This window comes from Brienomyrus brachyistius, chromosome 8 (genome assembly GCF_023856365.1).
Source record: "Brienomyrus brachyistius isolate T26 chromosome 8, BBRACH_0.4, whole genome shotgun sequence".
Lineage (NCBI taxonomy): Eukaryota > Metazoa > Chordata > Actinopteri > Osteoglossiformes > Mormyridae > Brienomyrus > Brienomyrus brachyistius.
Genome location: NC_064540.1, coordinates 27606808 through 27621583, shown reverse-complemented (window position 1 = coordinate 27621583; position 14776 = coordinate 27606808). Strand labels below are relative to the sequence as shown.

At 43.7% G+C, this 14776-nt stretch overlaps 2 protein-coding genes and 1 pseudogene across 2 annotated transcripts in view; all 3 read right to left on the bottom strand.

Annotated features, from left to right (window-relative positions):
* Positions 1 to 1257: 1257 nt before the first annotated feature.
* On the bottom strand, positions 1258 to 11175 carry mon1a (MON1 secretory trafficking family member A). The gene is made up of 6 exons (XM_049022551.1): positions 11065 to 11175; positions 10309 to 10463; positions 6461 to 6841; positions 4930 to 5695; positions 4668 to 4815; positions 1258 to 4096 (listed from the first exon to the last, which is right to left on the bottom strand). The coding sequence occupies exons 2-6, from the start codon at positions 10436 to 10438 to the stop codon at positions 3956 to 3958; spliced, it is 1566 nt and encodes a 521-aa protein (XP_048878508.1). The 5' UTR covers positions 10439 to 10463; positions 11065 to 11175; the 3' UTR covers positions 1258 to 3955.
* Positions 11176 to 13410: 2235 nt separating this feature from the next.
* Positions 13411 to 13950, bottom strand: LOC125747810 (zona pellucida sperm-binding protein 3-like; annotated as a pseudogene).
* The window catches only part of LOC125747808 (uncharacterized), a 136537-nt gene continuing 135710 nt past the window's right edge, over positions 13950 to 14776 (bottom strand). The window contains exons 16-18 of the mRNA XM_049023318.1: positions 14623 to 14741; positions 14213 to 14316; positions 13950 to 14138 (exon numbers count right to left, since the gene is read on the bottom strand). Coding sequence (XP_048879275.1) covers positions 13957 to 14138; positions 14213 to 14316; positions 14623 to 14741 — 405 coding nt within the window. The 3' untranslated portion in view covers positions 13950 to 13956. The remainder of the gene's footprint in view (positions 14139 to 14212; positions 14317 to 14622; positions 14742 to 14776) is intronic.

Genomic DNA, 14776 nt, shown 5'->3' with positions numbered 1-14776 from the left:
ACCTCAGCTGAATTTATATATACATCATTATAACAGATCGCAGAAAAAGAGATTGCCAGGTAACGTTCTTGAAATGTAAGATAAGTCATCGCTCACTCACAGAACGAGACTCATTCATGAATGTAAACATATAGCACAATACAATAAATTGGTAGGCCCAGGAGGGAGGCATGTTATGTCTTAGGCCTTAGGCAAGAAGAGATTGTTTTGAATACTGTGTGACCTCGCTTCGCGATAGCTGCCTGCAGTAAGTTCCACAGACCCTGAAGAAAGCTCGGACCTTGGAGAGGCAGACAGCGGAGGAAAAGGGGGGGAGAAACCACCTGCAGGAAGAGATTCGAAGCTGCACCAACTGGTGCACAACGAGTTATAGCTTTATAAAATAGTTGCAGCAGACAATATATAGTATGTTACGTGGGAGTGCAAAAGTATAAGTAATCCTGTTAATCATACTAATCATATGTTAACCATGTATTTGCAGTGATTCAATGACAATACGTCAATGTGTTAATCATTAATCAATGGAACACCCAAACATTAATAGTGATTAAATGTCATATGATCAATACCTATATACATATCTCAAGTAGTGTCTAGAAGCCAAGACAGATTCCAGTAAACTGAGCTAGATGGGTGGATTTTACCTTGCTACAAAGGTGAACCTTTAGAGCAGGAGAATTGTGTTTGTTATACGTTTGAGCTCAGTTTGTTGGTGTTTTGTGACCAATCAGGACTTAGAAGTCTTTACTGGGAATTGGGAGTTATGGTTTATCAACTGGTTGCTCTGGGTGCTCCGTGTGACTTGGTACTGAGTGCCAGAGTTTGATGAAAGCGCTTTGCTGGATTGCTGGAATAAAAGAGATTTCCTTTACCTCATCAAACTAAGAGGTCCAGACTTTTATTCTAAGTTACTCTCTGTGTTATCAGAAATGTTGATGTTTAATTTTTCTACCACAATTGCAAATATGAATTGCACAAAGACATTTAAAAACACTGATGAACTCATAACCTAAACAAAATGGATTTTTTTTGGTTGCACTATTTTTTGCACAGCATTGGAAACATAGTTCAAGCAAATTAAACCTGTTGTCAAGAGAATCATGTTATGTTGTCATTTATGAACACTGAATGTCCTTTTGTCTGGATTTGGCCTGTTACACTGCAGTCCATTATGCAAGTGCATTATGCAACCAATGACTGAAGTAAAATAAGCAAACCAAATATAGACTGATGTGAAAAACACACAGTGAAAAGAAATTAACCTTTTCCCCCATTTATTAAGATAATGAATGTAACACGGTTAATATTTTTATACATTTTTCCATTAAAGAGATTTGCTGCCAGTAAAGTCTAAGCAGGAAACACGCATTAAGATCCTCCACTTTCTACATCTCAATGATCAGGAGACTGTAGCCTCGATCCAACGGAAATGAAGCTTTAGAAGCACCGCTTACTTTCGCATCTCCACTGAGTTGGACTTAAAGCATCTAAAGAAAATAGTTCCAGTTGCATCCCAATTAAGTCCAGCGCAAATAATAATTTAGGTGGTCAAACAAAGCTCAGATATGCACTTTAATTTAAAATAAATCGTATGAGTGCAGATATCAATCCGCTCTCACTGACTATGATGGTTAAAAATCAAATAAGTAAATACACTAATGTCATTGGCCAAAAGAAAAGGCATTCAGATACAGATGAGCAAATTGAAGGACAATATCTTTAAATTATAACCGGAAAAATACAGAACAAACAGAAACTGTGAAAATGAACATCTAAGCCATGGGATATATACCTGTTGGGTTTATGTAACACTTATCATTTTGAATTTCTTTTTTTATTTCCCAAATTGAAAAGTTAAAAATAGAAGTCAAGTTGCTTTCTAACCTAAACTTTCACAGTGGAAACCAGAAAATTGAAAGTGATGATGTGATCATTCTTTCACTCTTCTCTTTCAACGCTATGAATTCTACCACTGGATGGGAGTGTCCATGGTGCTCGCAAATCTAGCAGGAGGAGTCTGTTGTAGTTATCCTGCATGATTTCTCGGACTACGTGATATTAATATGTCTCTTCTTATCGATTATGAAGACGTAATTACTCTTTGTGACTATAACTGTAACTGTAGGTAGCATCTAGCCAATTAATCTTAGCACTTTAGCACAAACACGTCAGTTAGGCTAGGCCTATGGTAACGTTAACCCTGAAAATCGACAGGAGTTGGCCCTTTCACTCTCAGAAGGGTAGAAATACCTTTGCTTGTCACTGGGGCTATATCCTCAAGAGTCTGCCAATTGTGCCCTAGCTGCAGGTAATTGCACTTTTTAAGGTACAGAAATGGACGCTGAAGAACATTTCTGCACCATTGATGGTGCATTAATACTTTTTGTACCTTTGGGATGTTCCTCAGAGTCCATTTTAACACTTTAAAAGGTTCAATTACAAGGGTACAGCCCCAGTGACAATGTTAGCCCCAGTTAATTTCCTTCAGCTCATTTTCAAATCTTTGTTTTTACAGTAACACTTTATTTGAGGACACAAATTATGTGATAACATATATTAACCAACCACAAACTAAATCATAGTTGCATACTGATCTTATGTTCATTCATCATTAATGAGTTGTAACGCATCTTTTATCCCAGGCAGTTACTACATTTGTTACGAAATCTAATTTTGTAAACCTTTCTGTAGTGAAGGAACTGCTGAAGGAAAAAGTCACGAATAACACAAGTTAAATACTGATCTCATATTTGTTCATCATTAATGAATCATGACGCATCTTTCATCCCAAGCAGTTGCGACATCTATTACTTTCCCAGTTAATTGTGCAAACCTGTGAACTACTTAAGGAACTACTGAAGGAACAAGTAATGAATAACACAAGTGAAATACTGATCTCATGTTTGTTCATCATTAATGAATCATGACGTATCTTTTATCTCAAGTAGCTACTACTAATTATTTGAGGCCTCTCAATAAAGTGTTACATTTTTACTGCGCGAGTGAAATGTCAACGCAAAAATGTAATTACTTGTTTTGTCTGAATCCAGCTTGCAGTAACTAGTAGGCAGAGTACAGTGTTCGCACTGCGAAGTGCAGACAAGTACAATGACACCCTGCAAGGGTGTACTACAGCCTGTAATGTAGAAACTGAAACACTGGAAAATGTGAACTGCTCAAAAACTAGTTCTCTAATTTTTTTGCTATAAATAAAAAGACAAAAAAAACATTTCAACTTTTCGACTTGGGTAATAAAAAATAAAATAAAATGGCAATTGTTACATGGATCCTGCTGGATTTTCACATTATCAAAGCTAAGCGTATACCTTTGAGATTAAAAGGTATTTATCCACACAGTGACAGCGTAGTTAGGGAGTCCCAAACCCACTCGGATGGGCTGTGTGGTCCCCTTCGTCACAGTGAGGCAATCCTGCGATTTGGCTTTCGCTGCTGAACAATAAGAATCATTCTGATATGTTAAGATGTTAACTCAGTGACAGGTCTAATACAAAAAAAGGTAGTTAGTTTTTATCATCTACTAACAGCATAGCGAGTAGTTTTCTCTTTTGCTTATTCACTGAAACATCAAATTATCTACAATTGCAACAAAAATATTGCCACGGAGAATCTGTTTCCAGCAAACTCACAATCATACATAGCCTGTTCCTCACACATCTTACAATTATACCCTTAAAAAGATCTCACCCTCACAGCTTTCAAAGCTCAGGTTCTATACATCTGGTCCTAGATGTAAAGAGTGCCATACCCAAAATTCAATTCCCCTATATGCAAGTTAGGCCAGTATCAGTGGTTTAATTCAGAGGAGGGTGTCAGTTTTGGTTTTACTTCAATCCCAGCATTCAGCAGTACTCTGGGGGGATAATCAAGGCTACCAGGCAGAGATAGGCCTCAGTTACAGCCTGGGCCTCTCCTCAGAGCAGCTCCCCACAGTGCATCAGTATGTCTGGGGATTAAGAATGAAGAGACGTTCCTCCTCCTTCCTGATCCACTTCAGCAGCTTGTTGATAGCGGCCGCTGCAAGGGCCTTCGTTGCCAGAGGACTGAAACAGAGATAGAGCTCGAAGCCACTAGTCACCTGGGGAGAGATGGGGGGGGCATAATATGGATCAGTCCTGGATTCTGGGGATAGTCAGTGACTGTGCATGAGTGAGGACTGGCATAGCCTCCATGGTGCTTTCAGGCTGATTCCTGCACAGGATAAACACTTCAGTTTTAATATTAAAACATTAAGAAGTTATACTTCGGGAGGAAATAATATATTCCTCATAAATCCATCATCCATAGTTTGCTATCCAGCGACAGCAAGTCTAGAGCTTACAGTGGGGGTGGCCAATCTTATCCAGAAAGGGCCTGTGAGTGTGATAAAATGCAAGGGTGTATGCAAGTTTTCACTGAAACTCCCTCATTAGATTACTAATTAGAGGACTGATTGGCTGAAGAGTCCTCACACCTGGGTGTGAACAGCTGACCTAAAGGTTACCCCAAAAACCTGCATACACACCGGCCCTTTTCGGGTAAGATTGCCCACCCTTGGCCTAGACCAAGAAGCGGAGGGAACAAGGCAGAAGGAAACTAAATGCACAGATGAATTTAAACACTTCCTCACAAAATAAAGGTTCGAGCCGAGTATAAATAAGGTGGCTCACCCAGGCCAGCAGACTCTCCGACTCGCCGCAGCTATAGATTGATCGCAGGGGGCGTGTAGGGTGATGCATGCGACTGTGGAGGTACTGGTAGAGCTCCATCAGCCTCTCTTGCTCCTCCTCAGACTGGTATGGCACTGGGAACTCTGGGCTGATTTGTGCAAGCAGGGACACAACAAACCAGGTGAAGGAATAAGGAGACAATATGGCAAAAATCAAGTACTGACAGCAGTATGGACCAAATAAAATGTTCTTCTGTGGTTACCTGGTGTAGAGCCCAGAGCTCTTGGACTTGTAGACAAAGTGTCGCAGCTCAGGGATCCCCACCTGGGACACAGAATAGCTGGGGGCCTTCAGCGCCTCCTGCAGGGCTTGGTAGGCACTGCGCCGGCGGAGGCGATCTAGGAAGCGCTGCTTGCAGTCAGACAGGTTGAAGAAGTCCTCGCGGTCGGTAGAGACCAGGATGAGGCAGAGGTCTGAGGCTGGCTCCAGGTAGGAGATGTGAGCATGGAAAAAGCCAGCGGTGTTGAACTTGGGCAAACAGATGGGCGTCCAGCCTTCGCCCTCGCGGAAGGAAGAGGAGGAGCCCACCAGGTTGAAGAGAAGGTGCAGGTCCATGTGGTGCAGAAATTGGTCTTTTTTGCGCACCAGCGTCACCAAACGACTGCCCGCCAATAGGATGGAGAAGACCAGGCTCTTGGCCCTGGAGGCCTGCAGGCTGGAGGAGATGACATCCCGGGTGGAACTGGTCAGGGGCAGGCAGGTGACGGCGCTCAGCAAAAAGCCCGGGTCGCGGTCCAGGTGCCGGAGCAGGCTGTCGGTGAGGTGCTCTGAGCCGGCCAGCAGACGACGCAGATCATAGTTCTGCTTGTGCCGGAAGACGTGGTTGAGCTGAGTCAGGGTGAGCAGGCTGATTATCTGGTAGTAGATGTAGTGCAGCTCACGAGACAGCTCCCGCTCCGACTGGCGGTTCCGAGCCACGCCCACCAGGACCAGGGGACTCTTGCGCAGGAACACCACTTTGTAGCCATCTGGAGAAACACCGCAGACAGGAAAAAACAGGCAGCTGGGAGGCTTCTTGACATGTTAGAGGACACAGAATGTAGGCCTATGAAACATTAATAATGAGATCTGTTTGACTGCATTACATGAGTACCAAAAGGTGCCCAGCTGGCACTGTGTCTGCAGCTGCAACATACTGCAGTTCGTTTTATTACCGGTGTAGTAATCAGGTTAGACCGTATATTCAGAGTGACCTCTGGGTAGAGTCCAATTCCCTATTACCATTTTATCATATGAAAAAATTACCATTGCCATTGGTTACCTATCCACTCATTTCTATCTGTGGTTTGATTCACTCTGTTGTGAAACAAATAAGGATTCCGGGACTCACTCACTGGCCTGCAGATACATGCATACCTACACTCAAAGTACAACTGCTCAGGACTTGTACTTCAATGACTCGACGGCCAGAGTTTTTCCTTTGAATAGATGCCGACTTTAAAAATAGCTGCACTGCACATTTAAAAAAATCCCAGATAAAAGTCTGCATGTGTAAATGTGCTTTACCTTCTTACCCTGTTTACCCCCAATCAGAGCCAGTTTTTGGTACTTAATGATTCTGTACTTTTGACTCATCATGTGCCTGTGCTGAATATGGAAAAACTGAAATGTAACTTGACTGCTTTAACGATCACATATGCAACAATAGCACTAGTCAATCAGGATTCTTATTAGAAATTGGTACAGTTCATTGACCTTGTACATGTGGCACCTGGACCCGCTTCCATCCTCACCTCCATGGATGGACCTGATGATGTCCTTCTCTGCCTCCACAAAGGAGACAAGCGCCATCATTACCCCCATGGTACTCGAGAGCGCCTCCTCTGTGCCATAGCGGGAATAGATGGGCTTCCCCGCCTCAGACAGCACAAACACGTGTTTCCTGTGCTGCCGCCACGATTCGCTGGTCACATCCTCCTCCTTGGCCCTGACCCCCGGCCGTTTCTCCTGCCGATCCTCCTTCGTCTGCTGACCTTGGTCGCCCAGCTCCTCCAGCACTTCTGGCTCCTGCTCGCCCTCGGATCCCACAGCCGTGGCCTGAACATCCTCACCGTCAGCCATCAGGTCCTCGAAGGAATGTGCATGGACGAACATGGCACTGTCCTGTCCAGCACCTACAAAATGAAATCAAACACCACATTACAGTCTGAATGCTGTGTTCAGCTTATCTGAAGTACTAAAGGTTTGTTTTGTAGTTTCTGCACTTTATAAAGCCACTCATTGCAGGAAGCAGCAACATGTATTAAATTCAAACATGCCGGAATTACTCAAAGCTCACCTGTACAACACCAGAATTCAGAACACTTTATTGCCAGGTATATGTAATGATAACAGAATTGGTTGTGGTTCAGTGTCAAACATGAAGTGCAGGACAATATTACAGTATATATTGCAAATATAAAAAATTCAGGAAAACAGTCTTAAAACAAATACATGGTTAAGAGAACAATGTGAGATGACTATAAGGACTTCTTTAACCAGCCTGACTGCAAAGTGCAAGAGAAACAATATGCTTAGAGCAGAGGTGGGCAATCTTAAAGGGCCGGTGAGTATGCGGGTTTACGCTGCAACTCCCTAATTAGAGACTGATTGGCTGAAGAGTCCTCACACCTGAGTTTGAACAACTGACCTAAAGGTTATCCCAAAAAACCTGTATATACACACACCGACCTTTTGCGGATAAGATTGGCCACCCCTGGCTTAGAGCAATGGTGCAGATTTGTGTAAAGATGCAGAACAGACCAACACCCTGAACCAGTGCAAAAGCAAAAACAATTGTTTACTGTAGTGCAAATTTGCTGACATAGTGGAAATGGGGAGAAATGTCAATAAGGTTGGGTATCGTTTTGGTTGTTTTCGATATCGGTGCTAAAATGACACTTGTGACAGCGATATTATCAAAACAGTGTCTGAACTGGTACTTTTAAGAAAAAGAGCATAAAACAAAGGCTGGTGACATTAAAGAACTCTTTTTATTTCTAAGGCAAATCTGAACTTAAAACTGAACAACAAGCCTATTGTCATGCCCTGCTCGTCGGCTCCTCATGTGTGCCACGTCCCCCTGCTTGCCAACGTGCGTTTCCCTGATTGTTTCCACCTATGTCTGATTACTGTGATCAGTCCTGTGTATTTAAGTCCGAGTCTTGCCTGTGATCGTTGTCCGTCAATACGTGATCTGTGCACATGGTGTTGGTCGTCCCTAGCCTCCCGTGTTTCCCTACCCCGAATAAACTCCGATTACCCCGATCCTGCTCGTCAGCCTGGTTTTCTGAACCACCGCCCGCATGATCGTCTGACCACCCGAACCTTCCCGTGACACCTATATTATCTTAACACCTTAAATATATAAACACACACACAAAACTTTACATAACAACATCCAGTGGCCTAAACTAGGAAGCGGGGTTACTGGCTAATCGGGGTAACTTGTCAGATTTAAGGTACCACAGTTTAAATGCACTTCATATTCGTTCGCTTACATTTTGCCCAGACTGCCTTAAATGCGACAAGTTACCCTGATAAGCCAGTAAGCCCACTTCGTAGTACAGGCCACAGGTGTTCGAATCTTTTTGATTGAATAACTTTAGACTATCTATATTTAGGCATTTTAGGCCTCTGCTAACATCAGAGCAAGTGTAATATTAACTAGTGATGGCACATGAGGTGCAGCAATGCTTCTGTTGCCTGAGCATCAGGGGGCAAATACTTCAATCAACAGCTCAGGCATTTATGTGGCACCAAAATAAGGCATTGAAATCTGTCTGGTCTGGTACATATCAATCATATAGGAATAAGTGAGTGCCATCTTGACACCGGATTTCCATACTCAACCGTAAGTTTAAACAGATGGAAAGGAGAACCATGTGTGAATGAATTACACCTGGGTGATGGGATTATTGAGGTGCTACATGAGTTTATTTAGGAGCTGGATAGCACGGTTTGGGTAGTTCATTAAAGCATCTAACTAATTAGCAGTTCTACCCAACTAGCTACTACCGTGTACTGCATCCCTGTTACATACTGTGACTGATGAAGGACAAAACTGCAACTCATGGGGATTCAAAATCAAACAAAGGCCATCTAGACTGACAACCTACAAGAGAACTGTGTGTTCTGCTTGGGAAGTGGAACGCTATAAGGAACCCACACACTGAATACGAGCCTCTCAATCACAGTGAACATGGTTCTCACTCCAAACACTGGAAAGCAGAAATCATCTGGCATATAAGCAATAATCCTTTCTGACTGTACCTGCTTCTCATCTTATCATATCCTGTCAGTGCAGACACGCAGAGTGACTAATGACAGCACAAAGGGCGGTGTGTCTGGATATGCCCCCGACCTTCGCTCTAGAACCACATTAAAACATCAGAATACAAAGGATCTTAATCACACACACGTCAAAACTGAATACACCTTGGTAGAGCTTAATGTTGTCATTTGTGATTTCAGGACTAAATTAAAAGGATTACTTGTGGCAATGTTTTTTAATAAAGGAAGTGTCACGCCCAGCTCTACCTGCTGACTCACTGGGACAAGTATCAGTGCCAGGTCTCTCTTCAAACTCACTTCAGGGCTACTGTTACTCTTACACGTAATAGCAAACCAGTGAGCACACAAGACCCTACCCATGCACAATAAAACAAATCCTTATCAGCAATATTCTTGTGCAATTATACCATAGATCTGTGTTTCTCAACCCAGTCCCCAGGGGGGGCCCAAACAAGCCACATTTTAGCTCCCTCCAAACTCCCAACCAATCAAGGACACCAAAACCCTGATACAGGTACGTTGAGAGCTAGCTGGTAGCAAAAATGTGGACTGTCTGCGGTCCCTGAGCATTGGGTTGAGAAACACTACCACAGACACCCTACTTCTGAGTATAGTACCAAACATCTGGACACACCAAGCCACCTACAAAGGAGAGTGATAGAGTGTCATATCACATGACTGACCTGACCTAAACACAATATAAATGGTTTTGCAGAACTTTTATGAGAGAATTAAGGAAAAGCAGCCAATGAGAGCTCAGCATATATGTGGAACCTCTTCCGGGCTGGATGGAAAAGCATCCCAGGAGACCACCTCATGAAACTAGTATAGAGGAGGAAGTAGGATCAGGAATGGGTTAAGGGACTTGCTCAAGGGCCCAATGGAGGGATCACTGACCAACTATGGATTTCAAACAGCAATCTTCAGTGTCAAAAACCCACAGACGTACCCCCCCCCCCCAAAAAAATAAATAAAATAAATTATACATTTTCAGTCTGTGTATAATTCCATATATGCTATCTTACAGTTTTGATAATTACTCTAAATGTAGAGAATAGTGCAAATAAACCTTTCTATGGGTAGATGTGTCCAAACTTTTGACTGGTACCATACATGGAAGTACTATTTAATGGTGAGAATGGAGCAGCTCCGAACAGTAACTGTGTCTCATGCCATGCACAGTCCACCTGCGTCCATCCATCCATTGTGCAACCACTAATTCTGCATAGTTTCAGGGGCAAGTAGAAAAAAATAATCTCATTTCAAGGAAAAAAAATAAATTAAAAAAATCAGGAAAATCAAGCTATACCAGGTTCTGTCCCCTCAACCAGGCCTGGAGTGGGGCTGTCAGACCGATCTTGGCGAAGGCGATCCACAGGCGCAAGGACCCCATTCTGGCTCTCCCATGGCACATCCTTATTGTGGACGTCAGCCGCCATTCCTCCAGCCGGCAGCTTAAAGTACCTGCACAAGAGATCATGGTCATCAAGCAGCGTCAGGGCCACCTTCAGTCCAGTAAAGAGTTACCTTTTATAAAAATATTATTTAATCCTATGTGATTTACCTACTGTCCCTACTATTACACGGGGCAGTAAATAAATGATGTGTAATAGAGTCCAACAGTTTTAACTACTAAAATATCGTATAAATCTATCTAAGCTATTAATAGACATCCATTTTGCAGTAGTGCGTGCACTGCGATTACTAACGACCTTATAGATGCTCATTCGTGTATCTTTCATTCAGTCACGTCCCCTCAATAGGAACCACAGTGATTTGTACTGAATTCCAGACAAAGTTTGTAACCAAGACAACAATAAAAATAAAAAGTCACCGAGGAGTTACTCTCAGCTTTTCATTTTAAGGAGGAAATGATCGTGTCACTGCAAATCACTGCAAGTCCGATTGCGCTGAGAGATACGCTTTATTCACGTAAAGCACGACTTTCCGGCTCTCGGGCGACCGCTTTAGCGTAACCCGTCCTTCCCCGACTCAGGGGGCTTTAGCGCAGAAATCCTTTGCTGCAGACAGTGGTCTCTTGGTTAAGACGCCCGACTTAACAAACCTTTCATCCAGCCGAAAGACAGTGCATTTTCGCTCCGTGAACCCCTGTTCTCGTCGCGAAGGTACCTCGGGATCCGGCTCAGAGGTCGCCGCCGCCGCACGCCGTCATTTAGGAATTGTGGGGTGTGGAGTTTTCTGATGCCGGAGCGCCTGACACTTTATCGCTCTTAATGTAAGTTCTGTATAGCACCTGCACTTTTCGGAGTGGATTTTTATGGGTCTCGCTAGGTACCCCTGTGCTGACAGTAGTAGACTTTGTTTTAAATTGTAATTTGGTTCCATTTGTTATTACCATTAGCTGGCATTACTGCTTCATTTTCAATAGATTCATCTGCTTTTGATTAATTTCATATGTGTTATATTTATATTTAATATTGTTTACATTGCAGAATGCAAGGGGGTTTTATTTGATTAAGGGTTGTTTCCTTTAAATATTTTGCATATATTTTAACTGCTTCGTACGTATGTGTTCTACGTCATTTCCTGTATGCTGGCGGGAGAGTAATAAGTTGTTACGAGCGGTGCTGGAGTTTTGGATTGCACAAGAGATTGAGAAACGTCCATAAGCAAGAATTTTCAAACATCATTCATACATTCAAACATATGCTGTAATTTGAGTTTATCGTTGTATGTATCTTATTGTTAGCGAATATGTAATATGTATTTTCTTTGTATTTGTCCTGTATCTTTAGTTCTACGGTGTTTACGTCAGTGCTTAGTGTGCTGTAAATAAACATCTGCGCAAGACACTTGGAACCTCGCATTCTAAGAGCGGCATAACTCTGGTCAGCTTCAGATGACTGTACATGTCCCTGATGGCTGCCAATATTATGCCCCAGCAAAGTCTTATCCCAAACTTACCACCTAGAGAATTTTTTTCCAATTTTTTTTTTATGATTCCATTGATTTGGATTTATGTACTGTAAATATGGCTGCAACAAGCCCAAAATATACCAAGTTTTATACTTCAGGTCAAAGTGAACCAAAGCTATTACGTACCGGAATTCCATGTCCCTATATTGCGACTATTTCAATTGATGAAAATTTCACATATTCCCCAAATCGTATATTTAGGAAATACATCCTGTCCCCAGGTTACGGTGGGGTTAGGTTCTGATAAACCCGTCATAAAGAAAAAATATCGTAAATGTACACGTACACATTATAGCCTATAGCCTAGCTTTAAACCCTTACATTAGCGTACAAATGGGTAAAAATTAACGCAACACCTAATAAAATCAAGTTATTGCATAATGAAAGCAAAAAACATTTACCCATCGTAGTCAAAATATGGAAGACCATCGTCCCAGAGGGCATCTGTAGTGTTGATCCAAGCACTAGAAATGCACGACCAGATTGAATACTTACACAAACTGTTCTTTAGATCGGTGGAATCATTGGCATCGGTTCTTACTAAAAAAAAACCCACTAATTTGCTGTAACAGTATTTAGATACCGCATGTTTCCCTTGTTTAAAAGGGAAACACTGCACCACAGGCACACTGAAATTTCAGCCTCAAACGCGGTTACTGTATGGACCATTATGCATATAGTAGGGAGGGTCTGATGTGTTGAAAGTACTGCAGGTGCGTTTGAGTGCACTCCACCTCATACTGCATTGGTCTCTGCTTTAAAAGAACTACGCAGGGAACCAGTATTAAGGTGTGATACCACCTACTGCTAGTCAATTGCTGACACTGGGTTGGATGTGCAGTCTGCATTTCCTTTGTCAGTACATGACGCCCTAGTCCCTACCATTGTTGGCACCAGTCCTACACATTTGCAGTTACTTCTATTCAGTATGACCACTTGTTACAAAGTGGATACCAGACCAGGCTGTGGGGCTTGAGATCAGCACATCAAGGAAATCTGAAATGGCTTCCTTAGTGAAGGGAATACCATTATGTAAACCAACATTTTCCATCTAAGTATTGCTTCCCCACAGGATCCCATTCGTCATGAAATCCACAGGCAGCAAGCAGTGTGATGGGGTTGCAGAATTTAGGCAGTCCAGAAGTGTACTTGGGAGCAAAGGAACAGGCAGACAACCATTTCAAACACAATTAGTGGTTTATTCAGTCACAAGACAGTGCCCTTGATCTCCTGCACAACTACCACATCAGGGGGAAGGAAGATCATGACAAGCAGTGGAGAATGTGCCAGGCAAGTTGCGGCTCCTTCCATCCTGGGACCATGCACAGCTGGGCACATTAGGGCAGCAGGTACCTATCCCTTCAGAATATACAGCTGTCCAGGCTGACTAGCCTTGGGAGGAGCCTGTTGGATAGCAATGGGGCCCAGAACACCCGTGCCTTGAGCACCTGCAAGGGCAAGAAGGGTGCCTCAGTCACAGCAACACAAGCCACCAGAGCATCTTTTGGTGGAAGCCAAGCGTACCTGCTACACCTGCAAGCCCACAGCTGGTGTCACAGCAGCCACACACCTGGTCATTCCCATCCACAGACACCCACCTGCAATGGGGAATAGCAATTGTTAGCTATTGCAACTGATCCAGCATCATAATGCTGCACCCACTGACCTGTTAGCGGCGAGAGAGAAGGAACAAGCCTTGTGTTGGGAATCCACAGGCACAGAAGCCACTGTTGCTCTCAGGCTGCAAGTAATGTACAGCTAGGGGGACACCAAAAGCTGGTCAGCTGCCATCACAACCAGTTCATTTAAGCACAGAAATCCTGCACAAGTGCCTGTACTCACTGAGCTCCTGCCATCCTGAGAGAACCTGAAAGCATCCAGCTGAAGCTGCAGCTTGTCATCCTGCTTCCTGGGCAGGAACTGGGAGCGGGATCCTGTCACCTTGGCATCAGTCAGGCACCTGAAGGCCAGGCATGTCAAGCAGCATTGCCCAAGCGGTGTCACAGCCATGCAATGTTACTCACCCAGAGTTCTGCACAATGGCATAGCTTGGGACAGAGGTCACATCAGGGACCAAGGTGGCCACACAGCTGTCCACAAAGACACGCAGGGGCTGACCGTTGCCCACAAGGACAGAGGCTTCAATGTTCAGGACACTTCCCAGGAAGTACACGTTGGAGGCCCTCTCATTCTGCCATGCATCTGCACAAAGGGCACAGACTTGAGGACAAGCCCACTGAGTAAAGCCAGATATGCTGCATGAACCCCTTGCCTACCATCCATCAGCCTCAGTGAGAAATTCAGTTGTGCCTCAGCCGCCATTGTGGCATAGTAGGGGATCCATGTTGGCACCAGGGCATTGCTGCTCACATTTTGTTTCCTAAGGAGCAGGCATCATGTAGAATTAGAATTTAGGTCAGTGACATACCACAACAGTGCACAATGAAATGTATCCTCTGCATTTAACCCATGTGACATCAAAACACATCAGGGGGAGTCAATTCAGTGCCTGGGCAGCACCTTGTTCAGGGTACCTCAGTGGTGCCTTGCTGGTCAAGGACTTGAACCAGCAATCTTTGGTACAAGTGCTTCCCCAACCATTAAGGCACATCTGCCCATTTGGGTCAGACACTGGTTGAACAGCTCCTAGGGCTAAGGAACACCAAAGCTGACAGGGCATCCTCACCTCAAATAGTCACACTCAATGCCAACCACAGCACCATTGGTCCTCACAATGGGGCTGCCATTAATACCACTGGGGGTGTAGATCAATGCAAAGCTGTAAACCAGGGCATCAGCAGTCATCTAGAGAAGAGCAACGTGATTAGCACTAGCATAGC

What these genes read in the sequence shown, in the direction of transcription:
- mon1a (XM_049022551.1), bottom strand. Translation starts at nt 10,438, where the DNA reads ATGGCGGCTGACGTCCACAATAAGGATGTGCCATGGGAGAGCCAGAAT. An exon ending in GGTTGAGGGGACAGAACCTG is followed by an intron (nt 6,842 to 10,308) that starts GTATAGCTTGAT and finishes TTCATTTTGTAG; the next exon opens with GTGCTGGACAGGACAGTGCC. An exon ending in AGCTCTGGGCTCTACACCAG is followed by an intron (nt 4,816 to 4,929) that starts GTAACCACAGAA and finishes TGCACAAATCAG; the next exon opens with CCCAGAGTTCCCAGTGCCAT.